Source organism: Rhizomucor pusillus (assembly GCF_041956525.1).
Source record: "Rhizomucor pusillus strain CBS 183.67 unplaced genomic scaffold VTP01scaffold_6, whole genome shotgun sequence".
NCBI classification, from domain to species: Eukaryota; Fungi; Mucoromycota; class Mucoromycetes; order Mucorales; family Lichtheimiaceae; genus Rhizomucor; species Rhizomucor pusillus.
In genome coordinates, this window is record NW_027192148.1 from 490,297 (window position 1) to 518,025 (window position 27,729).

General features: G+C 44.8%; 14 protein-coding genes and 1 non-coding gene across 15 annotated transcripts; 7 read left to right on the forward strand and 8 right to left on the reverse strand.

The window, feature by feature from the left end:
* Positions 1–390: 390 nt before the first annotated feature.
* On the forward strand, positions 391–2,808 carry VTP01DRAFT_9096 (uncharacterized protein; the record flags this gene model as incomplete). Its single annotated transcript, XM_069388290.1, has 7 exons — positions 391–495; positions 565–679; positions 744–954; positions 1,016–1,246; positions 1,305–2,146; positions 2,202–2,284; positions 2,344–2,808. The coding sequence occupies 7 exons, from the start codon at positions 391–393 to the stop codon at positions 2,806–2,808; spliced, it is 2,052 nt and encodes a 683-aa protein (XP_069240602.1).
* A 51-nt stretch (positions 2,809–2,859) lies between these two features.
* VTP01DRAFT_9097 (uncharacterized protein) lies at positions 2,860–3,977 on the reverse strand (the record flags this gene model as incomplete). Its single annotated transcript, XM_069388291.1, has 3 exons — positions 2,860–3,621; positions 3,696–3,739; positions 3,803–3,977. The coding sequence occupies 3 exons, from the start codon at positions 3,975–3,977 to the stop codon at positions 2,860–2,862; spliced, it is 981 nt and encodes a 326-aa protein (XP_069240603.1).
* Positions 3,978–4,127: 150 nt separating this feature from the next.
* VTP01DRAFT_9098 (uncharacterized protein) lies at positions 4,128–4,610 on the forward strand (the record flags this gene model as incomplete). Its single annotated transcript, XM_069388292.1, has 1 exon — positions 4,128–4,610. One exon carries the CDS (start codon positions 4,128–4,130, stop codon positions 4,608–4,610), a length of 483 nt encoding a protein of 160 aa, XP_069240604.1.
* A 367-nt stretch (positions 4,611–4,977) lies between these two features.
* VTP01DRAFT_9099 (uncharacterized protein) lies at positions 4,978–6,861 on the forward strand (the record flags this gene model as incomplete). Its single annotated transcript, XM_069388293.1, has 6 exons — positions 4,978–4,986; positions 5,058–5,075; positions 5,157–5,764; positions 5,821–6,522; positions 6,587–6,688; positions 6,759–6,861. The coding sequence occupies 6 exons, from the start codon at positions 4,978–4,980 to the stop codon at positions 6,859–6,861; spliced, it is 1,542 nt and encodes a 513-aa protein (XP_069240605.1).
* Positions 6,862–7,158: 297 nt separating this feature from the next.
* VTP01DRAFT_9100 (uncharacterized protein) lies at positions 7,159–7,773 on the reverse strand (the record flags this gene model as incomplete). The annotated part of the gene is made up of 1 exon (XM_069388296.1): positions 7,159–7,773. One exon carries the CDS (start codon positions 7,771–7,773, stop codon positions 7,159–7,161), a length of 615 nt encoding a protein of 204 aa, XP_069240606.1.
* A 204-nt stretch (positions 7,774–7,977) lies between these two features.
* VTP01DRAFT_9101 (40S ribosomal eS1 domain-containing protein) lies at positions 7,978–9,063 on the reverse strand (the record flags this gene model as incomplete). Its single annotated transcript, XM_069388297.1, has 5 exons — positions 7,978–8,618; positions 8,690–8,793; positions 8,863–8,901; positions 8,969–8,984; positions 9,060–9,063. The coding sequence occupies 5 exons, from the start codon at positions 9,061–9,063 to the stop codon at positions 7,978–7,980; spliced, it is 804 nt and encodes a 267-aa protein (XP_069240607.1).
* Positions 9,064–9,314: 251 nt separating this feature from the next.
* VTP01DRAFT_9102 (uncharacterized protein) lies at positions 9,315–9,965 on the reverse strand (the record flags this gene model as incomplete). Its single annotated transcript, XM_069388298.1, has 1 exon — positions 9,315–9,965. One exon carries the CDS (start codon positions 9,963–9,965, stop codon positions 9,315–9,317), a length of 651 nt encoding a protein of 216 aa, XP_069240608.1.
* A 114-nt stretch (positions 9,966–10,079) lies between these two features.
* Positions 10,080–13,028, reverse strand: VTP01DRAFT_9103 (uncharacterized protein; the record flags this gene model as incomplete). The annotated part of the gene is made up of 8 exons (XM_069388299.1): positions 10,080–10,556; positions 10,616–10,888; positions 10,958–11,254; positions 11,315–11,461; positions 11,532–11,576; positions 11,665–11,783; positions 11,851–12,040; positions 12,105–13,028. The coding sequence occupies 8 exons, from the start codon at positions 13,026–13,028 to the stop codon at positions 10,080–10,082; spliced, it is 2,472 nt and encodes an 823-aa protein (XP_069240609.1).
* Positions 13,029–14,347: 1,319 nt separating this feature from the next.
* VTP01DRAFT_9104 (uncharacterized protein) lies at positions 14,348–17,095 on the forward strand (the record flags this gene model as incomplete). Its single annotated transcript, XM_069388300.1, has 6 exons — positions 14,348–14,445; positions 14,511–14,776; positions 14,839–14,908; positions 14,968–15,092; positions 15,608–16,171; positions 16,236–17,095. The coding sequence occupies 6 exons, from the start codon at positions 14,348–14,350 to the stop codon at positions 17,093–17,095; spliced, it is 1,983 nt and encodes a 660-aa protein (XP_069240610.1).
* Positions 17,096–17,208: 113 nt separating this feature from the next.
* Positions 17,209–19,740, forward strand: VTP01DRAFT_9105 (uncharacterized protein; the record flags this gene model as incomplete). Its single annotated transcript, XM_069388301.1, has 10 exons — positions 17,209–17,341; positions 17,415–17,758; positions 17,823–17,937; positions 17,999–18,102; positions 18,176–18,341; positions 18,407–18,533; positions 18,593–18,825; positions 18,883–19,358; positions 19,419–19,473; positions 19,532–19,740. 10 exons carry the CDS (start codon positions 17,209–17,211, stop codon positions 19,738–19,740), a joined length of 1,962 nt encoding a protein of 653 aa, XP_069240611.1.
* Positions 19,741–20,062: 322 nt separating this feature from the next.
* VTP01DRAFT_9106 (uncharacterized protein) lies at positions 20,063–20,420 on the reverse strand (the record flags this gene model as incomplete). Its single annotated transcript, XM_069388302.1, has 3 exons — positions 20,063–20,113; positions 20,186–20,333; positions 20,389–20,420. 3 exons carry the CDS (start codon positions 20,418–20,420, stop codon positions 20,063–20,065), a joined length of 231 nt encoding a protein of 76 aa, XP_069240612.1.
* Positions 20,421–20,575: 155 nt separating this feature from the next.
* Positions 20,576–20,764, forward strand: VTP01DRAFT_9107 (uncharacterized protein; the record flags this gene model as incomplete). Its single annotated transcript, XM_069388303.1, has 2 exons — positions 20,576–20,653; positions 20,720–20,764. The coding sequence occupies 2 exons, from the start codon at positions 20,576–20,578 to the stop codon at positions 20,762–20,764; spliced, it is 123 nt and encodes a 40-aa protein (XP_069240613.1).
* An 88-nt stretch (positions 20,765–20,852) lies between these two features.
* VTP01DRAFT_9108 (uncharacterized protein) lies at positions 20,853–21,738 on the reverse strand (the record flags this gene model as incomplete). Its single annotated transcript, XM_069388304.1, has 2 exons — positions 20,853–21,525; positions 21,584–21,738. The coding sequence occupies 2 exons, from the start codon at positions 21,736–21,738 to the stop codon at positions 20,853–20,855; spliced, it is 828 nt and encodes a 275-aa protein (XP_069240614.1).
* Positions 21,739–23,145: 1,407 nt separating this feature from the next.
* VTP01DRAFT_9109 (uncharacterized protein) lies at positions 23,146–23,797 on the reverse strand (the record flags this gene model as incomplete). Its single annotated transcript, XM_069388305.1, has 2 exons — positions 23,146–23,446; positions 23,502–23,797. The coding sequence occupies 2 exons, from the start codon at positions 23,795–23,797 to the stop codon at positions 23,146–23,148; spliced, it is 597 nt and encodes a 198-aa protein (XP_069240615.1).
* A 703-nt stretch (positions 23,798–24,500) lies between these two features.
* VTP01DRAFT_t40 lies at positions 24,501–24,572 on the forward strand. Its single transcript has one exon. It is a non-coding gene; the product is annotated as a tRNA-Gln (tRNA).
* Positions 24,573–27,729: the final 3,157 nt, after the last annotated feature.

Consider the following 27,729-nt stretch of genomic DNA (forward strand, 5'->3'; position numbering starts at 1 on the left):
ACGCTCTATATTCACAAACTATTTAAAATCATCCTTAAGAAGCTGATAATCGGCAGACGTGCACTGAAGTTCGCGCAGCAGCCATGTTGAGTGCCTATCCAGGCTGGAAATTGCCCAGCTTTGTTCGTTCTCGTAAAACTTGATGTCTATTTCATAGGAATATACATGATGACTTTATTCCTTCCGCAAATATCACAAGTGCAAAGCTTCTTTTTGGAAAGCGACTTTTTATTGCTATCCTTCAATGTAACTTGCGCACAGATCCATTTTTGGACAAGTTGCCCCTGACATTACCCTTTGTGGTGGTGGCTTTTCAATAAATCCGATTTAAGTTGAGCGCTTTTCGCATAAAGTTTCCCAATTTTTTTCGCAGTTTCGTTGATCGCCCCAATGCCGCAGAAATCGAAAAAGTCAGGAGGAAGCAATCTTGGACGAGCGGTCATCAAGTCTCGGTTCCAAGGCCAGCGCACGTTTGGTGTGAATGAGGGCAGACTTGTTAGTAGTGCAAAGTGGTGAAGCATATATATCGAGCAGCTTTGCTGACAAAGCCAAACTGCCATGTAGCACACGACCGACACAGAAGAACCAAAGTGGGTCAAGATGCAGAGTATTACGCAAGAAAACGACTTGGATGCATTTCTTACGACGGCAGAGCTTGCTGGAACCGAGTTTACGGCCGGTACGATGCGTATATATATATAAAGATAACGGGACGATTGAGCTTACACTGGATTGAATATTAGAACGTTTGAACGTCAGGGTGGTTCAGGACACTTACCACAATCCGTTCTTGCTGTCTGAACAGGAAGAAGAAGCGACGATAAAGAAACATCAGCAGAATTTGGAAAAGTTGACTGTACCTAGACGACCCCCGTGGGATAAATCCATGACAGCCGAGCAAGTGCAGCGAAACGAACGAGAGAGTTTTCTGGAATGGAGACGCAGCATGGCTCAGTACGCTGAAAACTGAAAATATAGCTTTTTTTGTCTTGTGTAAACTGACTGGTCAATGTAGATTGGAAGAGGATCAAGGATTGCTGCTTACACCTTTTGAAAAGAACATCGAAGTGTGGCGGCAACTGTGGCGCGTCATTGAACGCTCGCAGCTTGTAGTACAGATTGTAGATGCTCGCAACCCGCTTCTTTTCCGCAGCGCAGATTTGGAAAAATACGTCAAGGAAGTAGACCCGAATAAGAATAACTTGCTGCTCATCAACAAGGCAGATTTTTTGACCGCCAAGCAGAGGTAATGCGAGATGATGAATATTTTATACATATAGTTAGTCTGACCCGTTATCTTTTAGACGACTCTGGGCAGATTACTTTGAGGAAAAGGGAATCAGATATACATTTTTCTCAGCTGTGCTTGCATCAAAGAAGCAAGAAGAGGAACGACTCGCGAGTGAAAAGAAGGAGTTTGAAGAAACATTGAAAGCCGAAACTTCACGAACGATAGAAGATGAAGAGGAATCATCAGAAGAAGAAGAACAGGGAAAGGAACAAGGCGAGCAGCAGCAGCAGCAGAAACAACAGGAAAAGAGCACAGCGTTTTCCGTCGCAGAAAAGGATGAATCAGAGGAAATCACAGATATCCTGAAAGACACACAATTATCATCGGAAAAGGCACAAGAGCAGCAGCAGGAAGAACTAGAAGAGGAACGCATACGAATCCGTACGACTACCGATTTGCTCGACTTGTTGATTGCAGAAACTCCAAAGATTAAAGACGAGGATGATGAAGAGGAAGAAGGAGAACCTAAAGTTGTGATCGGCCTTGTGGGCTATCCCAATGTGGGTAAATCAAGCACAATCAATGCACTTATCGGCGAGAAGCGCGTATCTGTATCTTCAACTCCAGGCAAAACCAAGCATTTCCAGACTATCCACTTGACACCCAAACTCGTGCTCTGCGACTGTCCCGGTCTAGTTTTCCCAACATTCTCCACCACAAAAGCAGACCAAGTATGCAACGGCGTCTTACCCATCGATCAATTGCGAGAACACACGGGCCCGACGGCACTTGTCGCACAACGTATACCAAAGGGTGTATTGGAAGCTACCTATGGTATCCGGATCAGAACACAGCCGAAAGAAGATGGTGGAACGGGTATTCCTACTAGTTCAGAACTATGCACAGCATATGCCAGTAAGTTACATGGAGATATTTACGAAAAATCAGCAGGTACTTAGAAACTGTCTAGTCGCCCGTGGCTACTTTAGATCAAGCCAAGGCAACCCGGATGAAGCTCGCGCTGCACGATACATTCTCAAAGATTATGTGAATGTAAGTAAAATCATACAGATCCATTGAATGCTTCAACTCATTTATATCCATCCTATCAGGGCAAATTGTTGTACTGCCATCCACCACCTGGACAAGATTCCGAGGATTTCAATGCCGAGAACCACGCAGCAGCACTCAAGACCCAAAAGAAGCTCGCACCGACAACGCGTGTACCGGCCACGGCACTGAGCTACGTCGCACCTGCATCTTCAGAAAACGGCGTTACGCGCGGTTCCAAGACCGAAGCAGTTGACAAGGCATTCTTTAGCCGACACATGGCTGCCCCGAGTGTGCGAGGCAAAGCAGCGTACTCGATGCGAGGCGGTTTCTCGCGTGTAACGATGTTTCCACATCAGCGCATGGTAGCTGATGACGGCACACCGCTGCCTCAGGGACGAAGGGAACGCTTGATGATGGTCCAACAGAACGCAGCTGAAGCTGGCTTGCTGCCAGGCAAAAAACACAAGAAGGGCAAGAAGCACGTTAAAGTTAGAAGCGGTGCCGGATACGACGATTACTCGTAAAAAATAAAATATAACCTTTTCCCCTCTCTCTATATTAAGCGGTTGCTTGTATTATATATTCTCTAATTGCATGCGCACTTGTTCCAAGACAGGCGTGCATCCTACGTGTAATCTAGATAGCGCCAAGGGATCCGCGCGTGTTGGACCCTTGTTCAGGATAACAATTGGCTTGCTCTGATCGTTGGCCAGGCGTACTAGGCGGTACGATGAATATGTTGCTAGTGAGGAGCCGATAACGAGCACGGCGCTGGCATCTTGCACCGATTGTTCAGCCACAATACTTTTTTTCGGGTTAACATGTTCTCCAAAGAATACAACGAGTGGTTTCATGAGACGACTGCCGCAGGATTGGCACGGTGGTATATCAAAATCGGTGTAGTTGACGTTGCTGGGCAGCTCCACATCACCGTCTGGGTTCGTCTGTGGTTTTTCCCCCGTACGTACTAACTTTTGCTGGTACGCGGCCCACGCCGGATTGCGTGCGTGGATACGATGCTGATAATGTACACGATCGACCGTCGCTTTGCAGTCTAGACATTCTACAAAATACAATGTGCCGTGAAGTTCGGTGAACTTGTCATCGGTGCCGCCGGCCTTGTGATGGAAACGATCTACGTTTTGGGTAACGACATGCTGTATGTATCCACGTTCTACGAGCCAAGTGATGGCATAATGCGATGGATTGGGTCGTGCGTTGGCCATTTGAGACCATCCAAGATATCCGCGTGCCCAGTATCTCTTTCGAAAGTCTTCTGACGAAATAAACTCGGGATAGAAAATCGGACGATGCTCTGGATTCGTAATATAGGTGCCCTGTTCCCCCAAAGCCCCCATTCAATGTGAGCATTATATTCTGCAGCAGGAATAATACTACAATTAGTCATCACCTGTTCTCCACGATAGTCTGGTACCCCAGAGTCAGTCGAAATTCCTGTGAGCAGCGCCCATTTTAGTATTTTCTTCTTTTTTCCCAGCAAGGTATACCTAAACTCACCAGCTCCAGTGAGTACAAGCACTCGGCCTGCATGGGACTTGAAGAACCGAGTCAAAATGTCTGCAGCTTCGGTGGAATCGGTAATTGGTGGAATGAGGCTAGCTGGGACGTTGTCTGTCTTGAGATCAGGTATCCGTATAGAAGCTCCAGAAGGCGCTCGGTAACATCGCCGCATAGCTGGTAGTATTCGTTTGTTGGCAGCACATTGTCTCAACAGTAACATTTGCGGCGGGAAAAGAGAACAAATGGTGCATGAAAATCGTTCGGTGAGCCCGATCGATGACTGCTGCTGCCGCCCGGACCCTTTCTTTGTTTCTTTCCTGAAATGGCAGCATCATCATCCACGCGAAATTCTTTACTAGCGGCAGCTCTTGCTATATGCCTAACTGCTGGAGGTGCATACTATCTAGTAAAACAGGATCAACGCGTAAAGCGGCGGAAACGAGCACGCGCGGCAGAGAAAGCAGCCATGCAACTGCTGCAACAAGTGAGCAACGATAGACGAGAACTTTTAGAAAGCCACCACAACAACAACAAGGACACCGTGCCTGAACGTCGAGAATACGCAGTAGCATACTGCAATGAGATGCTGTTAAGACTTTTGGAGAGACTGGATGCAATCCAGCCGCGCGCTGCCATCATGGAAAATTGCAGCGATGGAGATACGCCTACACCGTTTGAAGAATCGCTGATTGATAATGTAAAACGACGAAAGCGCAAGCTTATTGAACGCATAAATCAAGACTTTGAGCAAATTGATCAAGGGGCCCGAAAGCATAATAGAGAGGCAACACAGCAAAGTCTGTGAGATGAAGTATTTTCAAGATGCCCGTTACACGCCACATGCGCTGCAGCAGATTTATATAGACCACCCATATATAATGTACATCAATTCATTTTCTTGTATGAATCATCTCATACCATTTCTTGAAGAAGCGTCATTGCTATCAATAATGGCAAAGTAATGCCCTGCTGTCAATGATATGGCTTCCTTCACTGCTAAGAGCGCCCACTTTTTTTGTTGCATGCGACTCCCAGTTTTTGCCCAATAAATTTCTGTGGCCGCCGGCGTCATTCATGCAGCTCTCTTCTTTTTTTGTTCTTCCCTCTCCTCCTCCAACCTTTTTTCCCTTTTAGCCCTACGAGAGCCAAAGAAAGTAGAGAAAAACCTCCCTATGGCACAGGTAACTTTGCTAGTCCCACTAACCAAATGGCGCTCATCGATTCACAAGTATATTTTCGGTTCCTGTACTAGACTCAACAGTTCACGGGCGTGAGTTGATAAAGGGCTATAGTACGAGCAAGCTGGTTTTATGTGAGATCTGATATACTCTTTGCCTCTGTTTCTGAATAGACGGGAACCGTTGTGCGCGGCGAAGAAATAGAGTATAGCGAGGACGATGACAGCTGGAAAGCCGTGGGAAGTCCGCCGCGTCGAGCAAGTGTGTCGACGCCACTGTGCATAAATACATCCACAGCGAGTCGACGCGGGTCCACTTCGTCGGACTGGGATTCTTTCGGCGGTCTCCAATGGGATATTCTAAAAGAGACAGTAGCACCACGCGATATTTTGAGTGTGCCGATGGTTCCGAATGTGCCTCTTGAACCCTCCTACCGCCAGCAACGTAGTCTCTCTTTCTCGATGGGTCAGGACCCTTCCACCTTTGGATACGACGACTACAGCGATAAATCAACAACCCTAGCGACAATGCGTGAAGAGGATGAAGATAATTACGGGTTCTCTTCTCGTAGCCTCGGCGGCGGAGCGATAGCTGCTACTGCTACTGCTGCTGCTGCTGCTTCTCGTGTAAGATCACAATCGTCCGAGGCAGCCTTCCATCCACGGCACTCTTTACGACGATGGTCAGAACAAAGCACGCCCTTCATGTGGCAAACGCCAGATATCTTTGAAAACCCTTTCTATCCACCGCGATCCGATCCGGACAAGATCGCTGCTTCTGGGTAAAAAGACCATGTTCTAGACATCAAAAGAGAACCGCTGATGTATTCGAGTGTAGCTTTTTCCAACGCAGAGACTCTCTCTCCTCCATTGCAACCCCCCCAACATCGCTTCAAGAGTCTCTTGTTGGCAGTAGTAGTAAGCAACAGCAGCAACATCGACCATCATTGTCGCCGCTATCCCCCTTACCGCCGCCTTCGTTGCATCAACCTTCGCCGCTGCCTTCACCGGCACCCGCTGCAATGACGCCCAATGCAAGCAACGTTGCTAACCCATTCACGCAGCTCCAAAAAGTGCCCGAGGAAGAACAGCCAGTTAAAAAAAAATCGATTTACATGGTCGAGTTCAAAGCCGGGCGTACGGATTTCTTTTACAGTCCTCAAGAATTGCAGGTTGGTGACCTTGTTATTGTGGAGGCAGACCGCGGCAGAGATCTCGGCAAAGTAGCCATGAATGACTTGACCGAAGAACAAATTACGTTGCTTCAATCCCAAAAAGATAAACAACAACAACAACAGCAGCAGAGCGATGCAGCAGCAGAGATAGGCTGCGATCATGCGACCGCCACCAAGAATAATAACAACAACAACAATGGCGGCAGCCTGGATAGTCTCAAACGCATCCATCGGCTTGCTGCTCCTGATGAAATCAACCAATTGCTATCCAAGAAACAAGACGAGCACCGCGCGCTTTCTGTTTGCCAGCAAAAGATTAAACAGCGCAAATTGCGGATGGAAGTTGTAGATGCAGAGTACCAATGGTAAAGTACACACACACGTGATTCTTCCATCTGCCAAATTTCATGTTGGTGACTTGGCTCGTAGGGATCGTCGAAAGCTGACCTTTTACTTTATTGCTGAGAAACGCATTGATTTTCGTGAACTTGTCAGAGAATTATTCAAGGTCTACAAGACGAGAATTTGGATGCACGTATTGCTTTTTCTTTAAAGCCTTTCTTTTTGAATCGTTTACTGATATTTGGGCTTGAATGGACAGGTGCGCCGTAAACCCCACAACGACAAACCACAAGTCTTCGAATAACATCAATCACAGCAAGAGCAGCAGCAGCAATTCCAATAACAGTAACAAAGACTTCTGATTGTTGCAAAGGATACCTTTCCAGTACGCTCGTTTATATCCGACGTTTATTCTTGCCACCACAAAGTCATTTCTTTTGACCCGTCCCCTTCCCTCCATGAATTGGTCGTCACTTGTTGCAAACCACAAGATTCTATACATCCCTTTTTACAAAGCTTTATACAAAATCCAAAAAAGAATATATTATACACAGCAAAAAGCGCACATAGCGATTCTGATCTCCAGTTTACCACTATTTTGCCCCTTTTTTCTTGTCCAGAATCCTCTCGGGTTGGCATTACAGATCAGAAGCAAACATTCAGGAGGCAAGAGAAGCGCTGCTGGATGTTCGTTGGAACAGTGAGAGTTGCTCTGACAGGCGTTGAATGATCATATCCTGCTCCTCAATCTGTGCTACGCGATCTTGGTACATATCTTGCAGCTTTTCATGTTTTCTCTCGAGTTCGGCGTACTGCTGCTCCAACTCATCCATCGCATGCTTCTGTTTCAAGTGAGCCTTGGCTAGATCAGTGCTCTTTTCAAGCCTCGACTTTAACTCTGCATTCGAGGTTTCCAGTTCAGCCAGTTTGCTGGATAGCTGGGCGTTTTCCTGCTCCAATTTTCGCGTATTCGATGAAGACCAAAACGTCCTCGACCGCTTCCTTGTCGATAGCTTCCGTTCAATCTCTAGCAGCCTCTTTTGATTGTGCATGGCTTGTGCCATGATCCGTTTCCAAACATCATCGCTGTTCAGATCTTCAAGGTAGCTAGTGTCATCGCTGTTGTGTACTGGATCGTCGCGTTGTCTGTTAGCTACCGTCTTAGATGCTCGATTGCCGACAATAAAGAACCAGATTCCGATTATGGTTGTGTAGAGAACGTAGAGCACATTGCGGGAAGGTGTAGCTACTGTTTGGGCCTCATGGCGTGACATAGTACATTGAAGGCTGAAGGATGGGTCGAAAGGGAACGCAAAAACAAAAAGGTACAGAAAAGACAGGAATGGACCGGTTACACAATTGATGCATAGCAACGCATTTCTCAGAAATGAAACCACATACATACACATATTATGACAAGGACAAGCAAATCTTTTTATGTAAAGACCAACATACAGGCAGATTAAAGGGTGAGTGATTTAGACAGACTCCAAGACTGGGGGTTCGACAAAGTCCTTGGCAACCTTAGAGCCAACGTCAGACTCGCCAGCAGCGGCAGCACCGCCGTGGAGAGCCAACAAGGCAGAGACGTCAAACTTGGGTGCCTTCAAGATCTTAACCTTGCGGATGTAAGTGTTCTGCAAGGGGTAGATGCTCTGGCAGGCCTTCTCAATGCGGACGGCAACAGCATCCTGAGCAGAGGCAGAGGCAGAAGAGCTGAGCTTAGTAACGAGCTCCTTCAAGTCGCAAGAAACGGACTCTTCGGTCATGATATCGTGCATCTTCTTGCGGATCTGACGAATCTGAGAAGACTGAGCGTAGGTGGTCTTTTTGATCTGGTTGCGACGGCGGGCGGTGAAGGCGATGCAGAAAAGACGAACAAGGTAGCCGTCGGTGGTCTTGACATCAACGAAAGCCTCAATCAATGACTGCCACTTCTTGACCATCGAGCGAAGTTTGTCAGAAGTCATATCCATGCCGTAAAAGTTGGTCAAGCAGTTCTTGCCCTGGATTTCGTCGACCTTCAATTGGATCTTGCGGAAGGCGCGGGCTTCGTCCTTGGACAAGTCACCAAGGGAAACTTCGACAACACGACCGTTCAAAGAATCGTTGGCGTTGCCTGTTGACCGAATTGTTTGTTAACCTTTAAATTCTCTCTCTCTCTTTCTCTCTACAAGCAGCCACACTTACGAAGACCCTGGGTGCGGTTGACAAGAGTCTTGCCAACCTGACGGACCTCAAACATGGAGGGTGCTTTGATGTCGTACCAGTCTTTGCGGGTGAAGGGGTCAACGCTAACATGGTTCAATTTGCATCAGCCTACACGGAACAATTGTATATTGCTGTCAAAAGGGACCACTTACACCTTCTTCTTCAAACCCTTCTTTCCTTTGCTAAGACGCCTATAATGGGAAATTTGCATGTTAATGCTGACATTCGATCGTCATGTGCCGGTTTGCGAAACATTACTTGTTCTTGCCGACGGCTACAAAATTCCAGCATGGTGTCAGTAAACGATGTATATCAAGGATAAATGGATGGATGCGTAGCGGCTACATACCCATATTGGATGAAAAGGAAGGTTTATAGGCAGCCGGCTTTCGTGGCCACCAAGTGCGTGGCACGCACGAAACGGGATTCGAGGTCCGGTGTGCTAGAGCTTCAAATTACGATCATTTTGACAACCAGAAATCTTCCAAATATTGTTTATGCTTTAAGACTCTGCAGCATAAACTAGATATACACAGAACTGTTATTCCTTATCGAGAGTAATAATTATGGAAAGGGATCAAATTCTACATCGTGACATAATTCTTTATTGTTGATGTTGCTGCTGTGTTAATTCCTTCAGAAACTCGTTTGCGCCTTCGACAATGATTTGGTGTTCTACAGAGTGGATACGCTCTTCGAGATCATTCAAGGTATCGGTGTCCTGGATTGGCACTTGTCGCTGGAGAATAACCTGTCCTCGATCCACGTCTGCAATAACTTTATGCACCATGACACCGGTGTGCTGTATTTCGCCCTTTTTGAATGCATCGTAAGCTCGCTCGATAGCATGCGCGCCGTCAAACTGTCCTGGTAATGCCGGGTGAAGGTTCATGATGTTTTCTTTTGGAAAGTGCGAGAGGAACTCGGGTGACAGGATATGCATAAACCCGGCGAGCACGACGAGGTCGGGGCGGAACTCTTCTTGAATTGCGCGTGCAAGGTCCACGTCGAAGTCGACGCGCGACCGGCCAGAGTCTTTGTATTGTTTCAGTGAGAATGTGCGTGTTGGGATTCCAGCTTTTGCAGCGCGTTCGAGGCCGTAGGCGGCCTTTCGGTTTGATATGACGCCTACAATTTTGGCTCGCAGTGTACCGGACTGCGTTGCATCAATGAGCGCTTGGAGGTTGGAGCCCGAGCCCGAGATTAGGACGACAATGGTGGGTAGTTGTTGTTGTTGTTGCTCGGTCGTTGCCATATCTGTCTGTGTATGTATCGATTGGACAAGGTTATTATCGGCTCAGAAAAGGCTGACTAGTGGAGATAGATCTCCCAAAAATGTGAGATGATGGCAGCTTAAAATCGTGGCTTTTTATTCCTTTTTGGACAAAATGCCCTTTTTCAACGGTGACGAGGTACAGCCACTAGGAGAAACCAGCGCTGCATCGTCGATACTTGACTTCCTTTCCGTCAGCCGCTCCTGCTGTGCTTTGATCTTTTCTACCCATAATTCCCGCGTTGCTGAAGAGGTCGTGTACAAAGTAACTGGCCTGCTTCCGCCGGGTCCCTGGTGATGGAAAGTAAGACCGTATGACACTCCTTTGTTGGAGGCTCCAGTCTGCAGTCTACTGCGACTCTCGACGATGGACAGCGAAAGCATGTCGAGGGGTATAGGCTTTCGAGTAATCTTGTAATAATCGTCGTTCCGTTGCCGCTTAATTTTGGCGAAGATAAGATAATGATCAAATAGTAGCAAGTGTACATTTGAGGAATCCGAAGAACTGTTTCCTTTCAGTCTCCAATTCCCTTGTATTAGCAGCTGTCGCTCAGGGCTGGATAGCATTAAATCCTACGTGGAATTATTCGTTAATGGAAAATTACCCTATAGTATGGCCTTCCAGCACTTACTACGACGTGGCTAGCTGTTTTAAATATTAGCCGCTCTTCAAGCACTTGCAAAGTAAATGCCTTTTCAACGATTCCTGCTTCGTCGTTGACTTGCTGCAATATCTCGGTTATTGCATTCATTGCCTGAGGAATAGCTTCCAGATCCGGGTTTCCTTTTGAGGTGAACCTTAAGACTTCATGCAGCAATAGATTATATCTTGCCAGACGAGTTGTCGGTCTGGTAAGGTATCCGTTCAACTCTAGTCTTCGAGACTCGGGTCGCCGCTCCGTTTCCTATATTAACCATCAATAGATGAGATGTCTAATTAAGCATAATTTATATTTTGCTTGTTTCCAATTTACCCTGACGAAATTGGCGAATTTCTGATTTCGTCTCTTCTCGAGCTCAAAGTAATGTTTTCCAATTATTTGATGAGATCCATAAGCTATGTAGGGAGTAAATTGGTATACAAAGGCAAGAAGGATGTCTCCGATCGTATCCACCACCTCTTGCTGTTCTCTGCGCTCGGCAAGAGCGGATGCCAGCGATGAACTGATCACCTCAATTTCCGTCAAGTTCCAAAAGATTTGTTTTACAAACTCATCTCTTCGCTCAGGCGGTTGGATTATATCTCTGGTCAGCAGAGGCTCTATCCAGTACTATCAACCGATCAGCTATTGCGATCTTGCTATGTAGACATCCTTGTCAGATTGACTTACATTGTGTACATAGCGAAGATCACGTGCATAGTCTTGCTCGGTGTTAATTAGTTCGTAGATCCGTTCTTGACGTTTCTGTTCTTCGATTGGAGTAGACGCAATAATTCCGCTCGGTACAGATTGCATCCATAATGTTCGCCGGTTCGACTTTGGCGTATGAAAATTACGATAGTGTTAAGGCAGGTATGCAACTACCGTAAATTGATCAATGACTTACCTTTTCAGGATGCCACGATGATCTGATTTGTGATGTCACGCGAGTCTACGTCGATTTTGTTGCATAAATGTGAGTAAAGTAACGCCTTTCACTTTGCTCACAAGAAGAGGTAGCCTAAAAAATTCAAGTTTACCTTCTTGTTGCGAGTGTTAGGACAAGTTTTGGAGTAGCATGGCTGGTCAACTCTGCATATAGGAGAGTAGCAGGGAGTAAGTGGTGTAAAGACGCCTGTGGCGAGAGAGGTCATATTGTCTTTTACATTGTTGCAAGATCATTCGTCAGACTCACTTGTATTCAATTCTATGCTGTGTCAATTTACCTTTACTCCATGTTCTTGATGTATTAATTGCATTTTTAGTGAAACGATAAAGTTCGCTGGGTGCGTCGCACAGTCTGTGAGTCCTTTGTATCTCATGAAATAGCCCCTGGTGCTCCAAAGCGCGGCCGATTGTCAGGGCCCTGTTGCGGTCGGTGCTCTCATCCCCTTGAATGATATTCACTATGCATTCCTACATACAACGTAAATACAAATTTGCTGCGTAGTTAAACCATTGACAGTTTTTGGATACTTGCCACAGCCTCTTTGCCTGTAAAGAGGTAATGGTACTCAACTCCATCTTGCCTTACAGCTTCAGGCAAGATTTGCAGATACATCTCACGTGCAATGTAAGATAACAACGCGGTATCATTCGGAGGATAATCTTTTTCGTCACTGCAAGAATAATCTTGATCATGTGCTTCTTCTTCGACGTAGTGAGAGAAGAACGCATTTTGCTGCTCTTCAGTCTCGTAAGCCATAGGTGAAAGTCCATCGGTAGCAGGCTGCGTCTGGACACCTAACAGAGTGTTGGATTCACTCGTACTACCTTCCGTAAGCCCCAATAAATTCATATCCTCATCAATATCGTAGGTCACATCGTCAAAATCGTCAGTGTATGGCCCATCCTCTTCATCTTCATCATCATCTTCTTCTTCGTCTTCCTCCTCATACAATGAAACTTGCTCCTCGCAAAAAGCTGTTTCGATGGATAGGTCTTTGTTGCCTTTCTGCTTAGTCTGGACCTGAAACTTGCCGGGAGACTGCCCGGCTACGCTGCCGAAACCAGTAGGTGGGGGCGTGGTAGGCGTTGAGCAGCTTGCTTCAGATCGAGTTGAACCTTCGCTCCCGTTGCTAGGATGTCGTGTGGCTAGCTGCCCTGGACTCTGACTGCGGCTGCGATCGTAAAGCGACGTTGCAAAAGTGGCAACGGTCGCTGCCGCGGCTAAGCTTTGACTGCGTACAGGAAGTTGCTGCTTTTCGTAGCTCTTCTTTATATTGTCTGGAATTATAGTAGGAGACGCCACGCTGTAAGCCGGTGATTGCGGAATGTGGCTGGCGCTGCCGGCATTGGTATTTATCTGTTGGCCAGGTTTACGGATAGCGTATGCACCTTGGTGCCTGTACGGATTGTCGCAATAATCATGATCTCCGATAACAACTGTAGGAGGTGAGGACATTGCTGTACATGTAGATTGTAAGGTATATTAAGACGATAGAAGGGAAAAAATAGTAGAGAAAAGAGAGAGAGAGAGAAGGAGCTGTAGATAGATTGATAATCACGCCAAGTAAATCATTAGCACTATTGCGTTAGGATATAACCTTTATTTTTTTCTCAAACACAGAATCTCAGTGTTGAACCATTCCATTCCGCTTAGGCTCAAAATGTCTGACGTCCAGACTTCCGATTGCCTCAAGCGGTTTGGAGCGACCTGACGTGCTACAAGAACTCCCCCGAAAGCAATCCCACCCGTAGCTCCAAAAGAGCAGCGCAGAGATCGCATTGCATGCAATATATAGCAAATTGCTGTGTTTGGATGCGGATTGACTGCTCCTTCCTGAACACATACCATCCAATGCTTGCCCAAAGAGAGATATATTCATTGTCCAGCTCATATTATGAATGTCGAGAAGTGACATCATTTGCTTGTAGTTTAGGTCCGCTAAATGATGTATCGAAGCTGTGTGGCTCGTTACTCGATGAATGTTGCACATGTTCATTTAACTTTGCCAAAGAGGATGCTCACCAGCCACTCTGTTACAATTGACTCTGCTTTGTCACACTTTTGTTTTCCTATCCTTCCCTGCATTTATTAGAAGCATGCTGCTCCGGCGCCTTTAAAGCTTGCAGGAGTTCCGAGTCTATTATATTAAACTCGTGTTGAAAACGTCAGCTGCATTCGCAAAGTATTTATAGATGAAAACTTTGGACAAAAAAGCAGCTGTGCAATCGATTGTGACGCCTACAACGGCCACTTCTTCAACAAAAACCAGCTCCAGCTCTCACGATTCGTGGTTGACTCACGTAATGTATCCAATATACTTCTTTTTAATTGACAGAGTTCCCATCTTAGTAATTCTTCCATTTGAAACTGTTTATTCTACAAAAATACGATTACTTATACGACCCGATTCATATATCTATCAGGAGCTCCAAATCCTTATAGCAATTTCTCTTCAGAGCTTCGCTGCCTTGCTTGCTATGAATATAATGAACATTAATCCTTTTCGAAGAAGGACTTGATGATGACTTCAACCAGAAAACTCATAGCAACAGCTTACTTATATTTGACATGTCTGTTATTTATCAAAGATGCATTGGCAAGATATTACCGCTCTATGGGAGATATTTTTGGTATGCCTATCAAAGGAAGCAAATCTATACATTGCTATTATTCTTCCACTATTTTTGGGTATCGTTAGTCTTCATTGATTTTTGATTGTTAGAAATTGAAATTCGCTCCGCAAGTCCCAGCAAGCTTTCTTTCCAGGTTTCGTCATGGCAGACCAGGATTCAAGGACAGAAGACGAAAAGATCCAAGCCATGTTTGAACAGGGCTCTGACCAATGGTCAGGACAGCAAAATCACAGTGCAGAGTAGGTTCACAAGTACTCTAACGCGTCGATTGTGAATATTCTTAACTGTTCTCTCTGCAAAGCAGGAGCCAGTCTGCAAATGTGACACCGCAACAGCAAACACGATCTCCACAAGCTTTTGGCACACCTGCAATGACTATGCCACCGGGATTCAACCCAATGTTGAGCATGGCAATGATGAATCCGCAGTTCCAGTTCCAACAAATGCTTATGCAGCAGCAAATGCAACGACAGCAGATGCAGAATCGAACGAATCCGGTCCAATCCAATATTCCTCCAGAAACGCAGAAGCCCCCCGTTGGATATGTTTGCTTCAAGTGTGGCCAGCCAGGTAACGTTCGAACCTAGGGAGACATTTGTGCACAGAAACGCTGATACAAGTCGTTTGCAAAGGTCACTGGATATACTATTGCCCTAACGTACCGAAAGGACAGTTCGTCCAAAGACCAGGCATGAATGGAGGGTATGAAGCAACATGAATAACATAAGCTTATTATGGTGATACTTACATGTAAACCACAGTCCGCACCAACAGGCGAGCGCGCAAGAGCGTCACAAACCAAGCGAATTGACGTGCCGTATCTGTGGAAACCTGATGGAAGACGCCGCTCTTGTTCCTTGTTGTGGAAAATCCTTTTGCAAAGAGTGTACGTATACCTTTTCAAGGAATCTCTGTAGTTTTTTGTTTTTCCTTGAGAGAGCACGGTTGTTTTTTGCGCTTGCTAGTATACCTGTTTGTATTATATGTACTATCATCCAGCATCAATCTCACGGAGGTCAAGAGATGTCTTACCCGAAGCATGCTATGTGGCTTGCGAAACCGCATTTACCGTTTGATGGTATATCAGACATCAACCAACTATGGGTTATTGTTGCCAAGTTCGCAGTAACAAAAGAACAAGATAAAAAAAGGGAGGGAAAAGAGGAAAGAAAGAGAAAGAAGAAAAGGCAATATTTGGAGACTACGCTGACTTTTGGATAGTTAGCAGCTGCAATAACGGCTGCAGCGGCGAAAATGCGAGTGACTAACGTCTGGCACCAAAGAATCCCTGTCTAGGATAACTAGCATCTCTAAGCGCGTATTCGGCCTGATCTCTCATTCAATTCTTTTGCTTTGCTACCAATTTTGATAGAAAAAGTGCCTAATGCATTTTCTGAATAGGCATCACGACGAGGCTCGATGAAAACAGTAAATGCCCATCATGCGAAAAAGAAGGAATCAATGCCAAACAGATCATACCCAACCGTACATTGCGAAATACGATTCAGGCATTCAAAGATCGAAAAGAGAAACAGCAGCCGGAAACCTCTGGTCCGGCCGTTGCGAACGATAATGCTGAAAATAATGGTCAACAATCGCAGAGAAGCGAGCAGCAGCAGCATCATCAGCAATACCAAGAGCAACCACAACAACGAACATCCCAGGAAACTTCTGAAGAACCATCCTCCAACGAAGCCAAGCAACCGCAACAACCCGTTGTATCCAAAGGCGGATTGCCTATCCAGGTTTTTGAATCCGAAGAACGAACTCCAAGAACAAAAGGAAAAGGCACGGACGGCACCATGATGCCTGATATGATGGGAGCGCCACCTTTCCCAGTCAATCCAATGATGATGGGAGGCCCCGTGCCTGGAAACATGGGCTTCATGATGGGCATGCCGCCAGGCATGAATCCAATGATGCGTATGGGAATGGGCGTTCCCGATCAATGGGTTGCCGCCGAAGGTATGTATAGATTCGTGGATGTTCATTCTGGCAGAAAAATCTCACAAAGCTCCTGTTCTTGTAGGTATGGGAGGCCCTGATGGTAGCATGGGCGCACCTGGCAGACCCCCATTCATGAACCCGTTCGCTATGCCCGAAGATATGTGGGGAGGTGGTTTGCCTGGTCCATTTCCTGGCATGCCTCCATCAGATATGATGTCTTTCCCTGGAGGACCTGTCAATGCATTCAGTGCAAGAGGAGGCTTCTCAGGCCGTGGTCGCGGAGGCGCCAGCCGTGGCGGCAGGATATACTCTAATCAAGGTAACAGGCAACCACGTGACGAACAGGCAGAGTCAGAAAGCAGCAAAGATAAGCAACCAGAGGAAAAAGAACGAGAGGATCAGAAAGGCGTTGAAATGGCTGGACCAGACGAAGACATCCCCACAGGGCCTCGAGCAGATCGTGAGAAATATGGAAAATCAGCATCATCGTCAAGTCGATATAGCCGCCATCATAGACGGTCTTCTTCTCGATCACGCTCCAGATCTAGATCTAGATCTAGATCCAGATCCCCACGTCGTGACCGAGACCGTGATAGCCGTAAAGAAAGATATTCTCCCAGTCCTTCGCGCTCGAGGTCGCGAGAAAGACGATCCAGCAGGAATCGACGACGTTCTTACAGCCGATCACCCTCCCGCTCACGATCCAGATCGACACGTCGCCACGAGGAACGACATACTTCAAGCTCATCCAGACATCGAAGTTCTCGCCATCATTCATCTCGCTACGATAGCCGTGAACGCGACCACGAACGCGACCGCGACAGAGATCGAAGGGATAGGGATAGAGACAGGGACAGGGACCGCGATAGATACCGCGAACGAGATAGGGATAGCAGACGAGATAGTAGTAGGGACAGAAGTAGTAGGCGCGAAAAGCGATAAGCATCGTTCCAATTACCAACCAATAAACATGACTTTATTGTTGTCCCATATTGTTTGAAATTCTCTGATCGCTCAATGGTGACACAATACGTGTTGTTCCTCGATTTACCAGTATGCCGGAAGCAGCAGCTGGTGCAAACAATCCTCAACAAGGAGGTCAACGTCGAAATGAAGGCTTCTTTGGACAATATGGTGGTGTGATCTTGCGTGGTCTCCTCATGTACATGGCCATGCAATACTTTCTGGGTAAGACGAAACTATCTTGAGCGTTCTTAGCTTTGACATCTAAATTCGATTTTGCTGATTGGAAAATAAAAAGGTCCCAAGGAAAGGCCGCAGCCAGCCATTCCCTCCCAACAAGGACCAGATCTTGCTACAGCAACACCCGAGTCTCAAAAGGCGTTCAATCCTACCGAATATTTCCCAGTACTTCCTCAAGGCGTGTATCACAACCCTTATCCGCCGCAGATTCCTGTCGAGCACTTGCCGACATCGGCTGTTCCACTGTGGCAAAACGGTATACCGGTGGATCTATCAGTGTACATCAGCGAAGACGAGTATTTTGTCGATTATAAGGCTACTCCTGCGTGGCAAGCTACCAACATTAAGCTTGGTGACACATCGGACCGCCGCGAGCATCATCTGGAAATCCCTACCACACCTGTAAGTTGGCGGCATGAAAAAAGAGAAATTTTAGACTTTCCCATATTAAACGATCCTGGTGCAGTCGCTTCAACACAATGGAAGTTTGTATGCACATATCTTTGTGACAAAGGATAAGGCGCCCATCGATCCTCGTCATCCTTCTTTCCACGCTGATTCGTTGGTTTACCATCGTCATCGTAAGAAAACAAATATGACACGTAGCATACGGTGGAGTGTGTACTGATCATCTGTACAAAGTTTTGACAAAGTTTTATCCAAAGCGGACTGAAGTGAAGCAAAAGAATCTGCTTCACCGCGGCGAGGATGATGAAACTGAGGAAAAGAACCACGATGAACAGGAGGTAAGGCAATCGATAGATAAAACAGCTCAGGATGATCGTTGATATAACTGATGTACTTTATTCTTAACACCAGCAATATTATCAGGAATCTGGAGAAGAACTGGCTGGAGGCTTGCTCGGTAACTGGACGAGACGAGCACCTCTTGTTTCATACTGGCATGAGAATATGACGATTTCAATTATTAGCGACAATAAGGCTCCTATCGCCAAGAACGCTATGCAGCCTGCCACTTTGAAATGTAAGTTGTCGTAACAAAAGGATGACCTTCCAAATTGTTTTACGAACATGAACGACCTCATCTAGATATTCCATTTAACACTGGCTTGAACCGAGATGCTTCTGGAAAGATCGGATTCTATCGACCGATCGTTTTCCCTAACGAGTTTTGGCTTTTGCGGTCCAATGCATACCCGATCAATGAAACAGTGAGGTAACTATTGAGAGCTCGCAAGTATCAAGGAAGCTATATGCTGATACATCTATCCAAAGCGTATTACCTTTGACGATTCACCTTGAGCCGCTCTCCATGTGGAAATTTAACATGTATGCCATGTTTGACGAATCATTGAAGCAGCAAGCCAATAACCCGTTGGGAGGCATGTCAGCCAGCGAAATGGATGAACTAAAGCGCATGTTGCTCGAGACCAATCCAGTCCTCTTGGCAACAACCGCTGCAGTCAGTCTCTTGCACAGTGCATTTGAATTTCTCGCATTCAAAAATGGTATGTATCGTATTTTGCAATAATGAGAGGACTTGTATCGACCTATTTTTGTTCTAGACATTGCATTCTGGAAGAAAAAGGATAACAGCACTGGTGTCTCTGTTCGCAGCTTGATCACGAATATCTTCTTCCAGATTGTCATCTTCCTGTACCTGTTGGATAACAACCAAGAGACTTCATGGATGATCTTGGTCAGCCAAGGAATTGGATTGCTCATTGAAATTTGGAAAGTCTTCAAGGCGCTCAAGTACGAGCTTGTGTGGACTCCCGGTTCGTTGATTCCATCCGTTAAAACTCAGGAGGCTGGAACTACCGAAGACGAGGACGAGACAGCCGAGTACGACGCCATTGCATTCAAGTATCTTGGCTGGATCGCTTATCCCTTGCTGGCTGGATATGCAGTGTACTCACTCTTGTATGATGAACACAAGAGCTGGTACTCGTATGTGCTCAAGACTCTGGTCGAATTCGTATACATGTTTGGATTTATCACCATGCTTCCTCAGTTATACATCAACTATCGCTTGAAGAGCGTAAGTCCCCCGTAATATTCATTACAACCAAAGTGGGAGTAATAACTTTATCGTTTTCAGGTGGCCCATATGCCATGGAAGACTTTGATGTACAAGTCACTCAACACCTTTATCGGTATATCTATTTGTGCTATATCCTCCGTCATCGCTATGCACTTACAAGCCGTTTATAGATGATCTGTTTGCCTTCGTTATTAAGATGCCCACACTTCATCGTCTAGCTTGCCTGAGAGATGATGTTGTATTCTTTATCTACCTGTATCAGCGATACATTTACAAGGTTGACCCGACAAGAGCCAATGAGTTTGGACAAGTCGGCGAAGAAAAGAAGGAAGACAAGAAAGATAACGAAAAGGAAGAAGAATCCAAAAAGACGAAATAGAATGCAGATCGATATATTTCTTTGAGTTGCATCCACTCGCAATCCCAACTTGAAATAATAACAATAACGATAGTAACAATAAAACTTTGGTGGTAGCTCTATTATGACATGTAAGATTAATCCATTTGTATCGAATGGATCGCTCCGAAAAGCTGCTCTGTTGGTTGGTAAATTGCACGCGAATGCTAAGCAATATATCATGATTGGAGTTGGAAAAGAGTGGTTCTTTTAATGTTTGGCACGTTTAACAGAGAGTATGTACATGCTGGAAAGAAAAAGATTTTTCCTTTTTTTCTGATTCGATCGACGTGCACTACTGCGCTTAGATACGTTCCAATGCCTCCATGATAGAGATGCTATTGCCGCGAATAACCTGTATACAAATGTGAATTATAAGTGTTTTTTGATCGTGCAAGCATAGACGTAGATATAATGTGCAACTTACAACCATGCCAATGTTCTTCTTCTCAGAGGCACTCACTTCCTCTACAGTTTCGTCGAGAACAATGTTCATAAAAGGATCATATCCTCGCAAAACGCCAGTAACTTTGCGGTTGCCATTCAATTGTAATGAGAGTCGCTTGTCCATGTATCTATAAATCAAAGTTATTTCGCATTCTGATCAACTCAATAAGATCACTGCATTACCGCTTGAGTTCGGGAATGGCTGCTTTTGGCATTTTTAAGACTAAACAGATGTTAAAACTTTGATGCTTTTGCGCGTTTGCCTGTTGCGTACCTAATCCGTAGACGTGAGCGGGTGTGGAAGAGTGAGTTGCAAGTGCGGAGACGCAGCCACTGAGCGCGTGTGCGGTCTTGCACCTGCTTTTTCGCCATGGCCAAGATCAACAAGGTCTACACTTTCTTGACACTGTGCGCTGGTATGGCTTTTGGAAGCGCAGTTGTACACAAGGTAAACTCGAACGTATATTTCAAAATACTCAATCCGTTCATTTGCTCAACTCCATGTCTGACATAGATCATGAAACCTGATTTGGTACGTGCGAGTTTGCAATACTGCTAGAAATTAAATCCATCCACATATCTTAACTTTTTTCTACCATAGACGATTCCTAACAGTAGTCCAGCACGTAAAAACTAGATTATTATTCTTATTCCACAACGCGTTTACGATAACTTCTAAAAAATGTGTTGCCGACACCACCGATACCAAATGCCGGTGCTATTCTACCTATACGTGCAAGCGTGCTCTTGAGATATTCGGAACGTACGAGACCCACACGCTGAGAGATGGAGGCTCCAGATCGATTATACATATCTAGACCGAGGAGATGCAGCGGCGTGCTGATGAACTGCACAGCACCCGGGCATACGAGCTGCGCCGCGACATTTGCGGTTTTAGGGTCTGATATGCGGTTGTTTGCCGTTAACCATTCTGCAAAGAGACGAGGTGCATTGAAGCTAGCGGCAATGGTGAGGGAATCACGGGCGGCGAAGCATACATATGTCAGAATTGGGAGGCTGTGGCTGGCAGTGACACCAAACATACGGGCGAATGCACGGTCTTTGAGGATGCATAGACTCATGTTGATCGCGGATGTTGCCACGAATTTGTACCACGAGGCAGTGGTGAACGGAACTTGCTGATGTTCGCAAGTGGTATCCACAAAATTGGCGGTTACATAGGTGCTAAAATACACTCCAAACACGAGACGGAATTGAGGTGTTGCAACAAATCTGTGAGGTTGTCTAAAGACGGCAGCGAAGCCTTGGGTCAAACCTTGACCTAAAGGTCGCTTGCCGTTTGCATTTTCGATGATTGCTCTAATACTCTTCTTATCAGTATTACCATGTCAACCAAAACACTCGAACTTGTCATCACCTGTCTACTACAGATATGAAGGGAGCAACCATGACCGACGAGGACGCTGCTGCTGCGATATCAATTCCATACAGCTGCAGCAGCTTATCTCGACTGTATAGCGGCTTGAAATCCCTAATAGTGGAGGGAGGCGCTGTAGCGGTCTTGTTGTCCATTGTGCAAAGAGAAGGGGAGATCAACGGTAAGCCTCTCTACAAATCACAGAATGACAGTTCAAAACAAAAGTCTGCGCATTGAAACGAGGAATGTATTTACACGTCGCTTGCGAGATATGCAAGCTTGGACCAGGAACGTGGGAAGTCACCTGTCAAATAAGAATACAGATGGAAAGAGAAATGTATAATTGTCACACACACGCACGCACAGATTATCTTTTGCTTGATCTGACAGCCAGTCTTCCGACTATTTGTAGGAAAATATCCTAAAAATATTGTCGCAGTTAAACAGCTTTCTACGTATTCAAGAACACGTATGACTACCAAGAGATCACATGAGTGTCTGCTGCGCATTATTTCAAAAGATTTTGGTGGACGATCTTCTTATTTATGATTATCGAGCGCAAATAATACATGCATGACACTGAAAACGATACCCCAACACCTAAAAATCCTAGCCCCCGTCAGATTTTTCATGTATACGCTTTCGTACGCAAACCGGCGATCTACTGCGGCAACTAATTGAACATAGATGTTATTGCTTATCGGAAGAAAATCGTATCCAGAGTCATATGCGAAGTACTTTCACGTTGCGTGGCTGCAAAGACGCATGTCAGCTTTACATCATGCCCGTTGGAGAGATACGTGCGCAAGACTTGGTAGAAGTTGCAGTACAGTCTGATAGTAGTGTAACGTACAGTCAATGCATGGACGGCTGAATCATGAAGTTGTGTCAAGAAAATTATACCGTTGAAAGTTATAAGTATCGCAAATTGTCTGAGAGATCGGTCATTGTCAGCAATGCAAACTTAAGATATACTGCTTTACTTTTATTAAGCTCGGCACCCCTCGTGGGAGCGGCTTGCTACTGCTGCAGATATTTGAATATTGCAGATTGTGATCTCGATATGAACCACTGATAGATAGATATATACATATATATGAACCACTGTTAACAAGCATCGTTATAATGCTTTCGATATTTGTTGGCTTCGATATTACGAATGAGCAAAGGCCAAGTTCCTATCGATGGCGCTCTTCTTCGCGCAATAAGTATCTAGCAGCTGCATACGCTCTATACTGAAGAAGGAGGTACTGACACATTCAGTCCGTATACCTGACTGATGGTAAGTGTCAGTGTAAATACTTGTTGCGTCTCTCCAAAGCTTCGTTGAGATCTTTCTAGTAAATGCCACGTTCCAGCCCAGGCTCTGGCCAGCTTTCATCAGTCGTCTACCTCTCCGCAAGAGATTATACATTAAGCTTGTTTTCTTTCCACCTAAGTGGTCTAAATATTTTCCCCTGAATACAGATTGTCCCACGCCCTTTCTTTTGACCTTCCTCACCTTATGCAAAATATGGACTCCGGATCTAATTGGCGTACGACCGAATCGAGAGTGACGGTTTTCAGATGAGGTAAAAGTAGTGATTGTAAAAGAGATTGTTCGTGCCGTGCTGGATAGGAAGAAGCTGGCCAAAGGTCCCAAACAAGGAGACCGATATTTTGGCCATGGCATGCTGGCGGTTAGTGGTTTGAATGAAGGTATTGGAAATCGTTATATCTGTTTTGAAAAAACTTGCTGCATAGAGTGGAAAGCTTTTTCTTCTGACATCGCTGCACTCCAGCATCGTCCACATGCTTTTTGATAGAACTTGAATAGTTCTTGTGCTGGGTCTTTCAGTCCACGTTTGACTGCAGAGCTCTTCGCTGCACACATGAACCCTGTCGACTATTTGAATTTCAATTCGTCGCGCAATATTACTTGCCGTCGAATGCTTTCCTTGCCTTGTTATGACCGAAGATAGAAGATGATCGGTCAATCGATGTACCCTTGTATATTTTGCTGCTCTGCTCTCCATTGTCCGTACAAATGACATATCGATTCTCTACGTGTAGGGATTCTGGGATGGATGCAACTTCAAGCATTCTTAAGAGTCTCGTATCATTGCTTGTACGTGGTTGCACTTTAGACGGTGCAATTGGTTCAGCATCTTCTTGTTCGTCCATCTGCACCGAGGAATTATCGTCGTCTGAAAGACCAAAGCAGCTGCTATGCATGTAGTTAATTACCTTCGATCCTGATACATTCCTTCCTTGTTCGCCATTGACTGTTGCTCTTTGCGTGGTATGTTTGCGTGTCAGATGACAGACGGAGGTTCTGTAAAGATTTATTGCGGCTGGTATGTCTGTTTTCCCGCTTATAGCGGGAGTCATGCATCGTGATAAACATCCAGGGAATACGCACACGACAAAACAATGCGTGGTGTATAAATACAATGATGGATTGGACTTTATCCAGGAACGCTTGAGATTAAGCAGATATGAGTTAATTAAGGAGAACTGGTAGGATTTGAGTACGAGCAGGTTAAGAGAAAAAATGGAAAGAGACAACAATTCAGTCTGCGACCACTACTACGACGATAAACTGTGTTATTTATTGATTTATTTACTTATTAAGCTTATATACGCTCATCTACAATCGATGATAAAGAATGGAAAATTTACACGTAGAAACTGGTGGAAAGGAATGAAACGACATAAAATAAGAATAGATGAGATAACTGGAAACGCGTGAACACAATTAAAGTTGAGACAGAGGGACCACAGGTAGTCATATAAATTGGGCAACACAACTGAGACAATTGAAAAGAATATCTGCACGGCTGCATAGTAAAGAAAGTGGCTAGTCACGTGATGACTCGACTTTTTGCGACTGGTAGTCCAGAAAATGGAAAACAATTGACATCAAACAACTAGAAGTGGTCTCGTGATGTAAGGGTTAGCATATGAGACTCTGAATCTCATTATCCGAGTTCGAATCTCGGCGAGACCTTCAATTTCAAACTTCGATCGCGTTCAGCGGTTGAATTATTTTTGTCCTTTTTCCGAACTTTTGTGTCACGTGATATTCTGGGAACGACTTGTAACGCTTCTTTTTCCGCTCTACGACCCACACAGAATAGAAAAAAGACCACGAAGATGGAAGGTAGTTAAGTATCGTTTATTCTATAATATTTACTGGATGTTTATTCCTTTTTACAACTACTAAAAGAGTGTATTCTATACAATAAGGAAAAGACTAGATATTTTTTGGACATCGTGAGAGGGAAACATGATTGTAAAAGACAAGGCAGAAGATGAACGGTATGTCGATCAGAAAACGCAGGCATGAAGGTCCGTGCACTACACGACCACCACCCTGGCCTTTTATCACTTACGGGTTTTTTTAACTTAATTTTGCGTCGAAAACACAGATTCTTTGCGTTGGTCCTCAATGTACGTCTCCGTTCTGAAAATATCTGTTGATGAATTCGACCAGACCCAGCTATTGCTCAAGCGTGCATAGTGGCATCCATGCGTTGACGATACAGCAGTCAGAAAATAACATTTAAAAGGACTATATGCTGCGTTTTCCTCTTCTCCTACATACATTCTTTCTTCCTTTCCGTATTTCTTCAATCATCTACCATGTATCTGCTGAAATCTTTCAGTGCAAATCTGACTGTTGCATCTGACTATCGCTCTAATAATATTCCGTCACACGTGTTTTCTTGTTTCAACGATTAATTTCTTGTTCTACTGATAAGATTATTAATAACGATAGCATCTCCTTAACAGCTGCTGATGACTATATCTTGGTATCCGTTTCAAACCAACATTAAAAGAAGGTGCTCAGTAATCTCATGTGAAGCACATCATTGATTTGCTGCCCGCAGAAGCATACATTGTTGTTTCTTCTCGCGAGGCTTCAACAAGATTGTACAGACATCACTGCGCGCAAGCCAATTTCTTCCAAACTTTCTGCCAGTGATATGTCTCGAACTTCATCAGATATCCTTTGCGACTGCAGTTACATCTTAGGGGATGGAAGTATTAGATGAGTAGTTTTCTTTGGGCTTTCGCAGGCTTATAAACTGATCTCAGCGTCCACCATATTGAATAAGGCAACTGCTTTCTGGTCGCTAAAGCACAATAGTATGTATCTTGGTCGCATTGACTTTCAGTGAGATTATTCTCTACTTTCTGCAATGGCTTCCGTTATCTACCGCATTTGGTGATCCGATAAGTGCTTTCTACAGTGAGTATCAATGAGTTGCCGCCTATACTACAGCGACCCTTTATGCTCGTCGGATACGAATGTATGTATTATTGATAATACATGCTTTACTTTAGAAATTGCTCTAGCCGCGTAAGCATCTATTGTCTGTGTTAAAACAATAACTGCGAAAGGTTGTATCTGTGTGCATGTTTTGGTCCTTTTACATCGAGAGCTCTAAAAGGATAATTCAACTATTCGGATAAGAACATGGAAATGCGTACGCATAAATGTCGCATCGTTCTCGGCAGTTGTTAAAACTAAGGCAAAACTGTGAGTGGTTTCTCGCGGCAAGTTTTAACAGGAATTGAAAGCGCTGCTTGTGCTTCAATTGAAGAAAAATAAAAGGCATGCTGACGACTTGGCAGTATTTCCTTCGAGCTACGAAACCTATTTTTCAGCAAAGGCCCCGCATTGGAAAACCATGAATAAAAATTACCCACCTTTCGCACCGGTAAGCATGTTTTTAAGGCTTGAACTACAGTATTGATTGCTAACGATGTAAAAGCTGAAGGTGCCGGAATGGGCATCTATGAACGAACGAACATTATTTCACTTCGCTCTTCCAAGTGACCAAGTAAGTTATAATAACACTGCAGGAGCACCTGAAGTATTTTACATAAGCATGTTTATTCATTTCTTACTAGGTGTGATAAGCAATGGAGCGATATATACTAAAAGCTAATGACTTACCAGGTTTTGTTTCAAGCTGCTGCGGGACAACCTTTGCGTTGAGAGATCATGCTTGTTGCGCGAATTTTACTTGCAACAGGTAGTCCAAGGCCTATGAAAGTAGCATGCCAACGCAAAGTTTCTGATTGCGACCTCCAATTTCATGATCTACCAGCTATGTATTATCGTGATACACTCCTTGATTGGTGATATTCGGCAGGACTACAGTCAATCATCATCATCTTTAGTGTATGTTGAATTTCATTTTTGGATGACGAACACAAACATCAGCTAGGTCTCGAAATGCATTGCTGTCGGTGGTCATGTATGTAAACGGTACAATAATCTTGCCAGCGACAGATCTGTGATCGGAGACGAGCAAGCTATATGCATCATCATCGATTAACCTGATAAAGGATTTACATGTCTTATGAGTCGAGTCCATACAAAAAGTAACAACAGACATCGAAACTTCGTTCAATATTTAATATCTAATACCTAATACCTAATACCTACTCCTTCAAATTTTTGTTCCGAAAGCTAGTAAATGGAATCTGATCAATTCCACCTGTCTTATCTTTTACATATGGTTCGCATGCAAATTCTTGATGGTGTTGTTGATGTCCTTAATTTCTAGAATCCATAGACTGCATCAAGGTCAACAATGGTTTCCAGGAGGTGGTTATGCAGGTACATATTCGCAACGGTGATCTCATGCTTGCCACACGATTCTTTATAGTTTTTGCAAAAACCGTCGCACATGGTAGCGAACCGGAAAGGAAATCTGTGTTGTCTCAAGAAAGTTGTTCCAGTTTTGGAGATGCTTTCAAGAGTATACCCGTCCAAAGGAAAAAGCACGCACGGATGCGTGGAGGTTGTACACGCTTACCTGGCCATTGACATTGTCAACGGAACTTTCGCAGTTTTCAAAACTTGTTAGCCCTATTTATGTGTTCTTCTCTGATTTGCACGATGGTATATATTCTGGATAAATTTGTCTTTCTTGATTTTGTAGCAGAAGAAACCATATTTTGATTTTCTGTTCTTAAAGGGATGGTCCAGTCATGTGGTGGGTCTGGCGGGAAATCCAGCGGCCATCAAGTCGTATAAGAACAAAGGTTTGTGGATGTGCTCCGAAAGAGAAGACCAACCGGCGATGTCGTTTAATCGTCAGAGGTTAAAAGCAAGACTAAATCTCGTTAAGAAGCTTTCCTAACCTTTG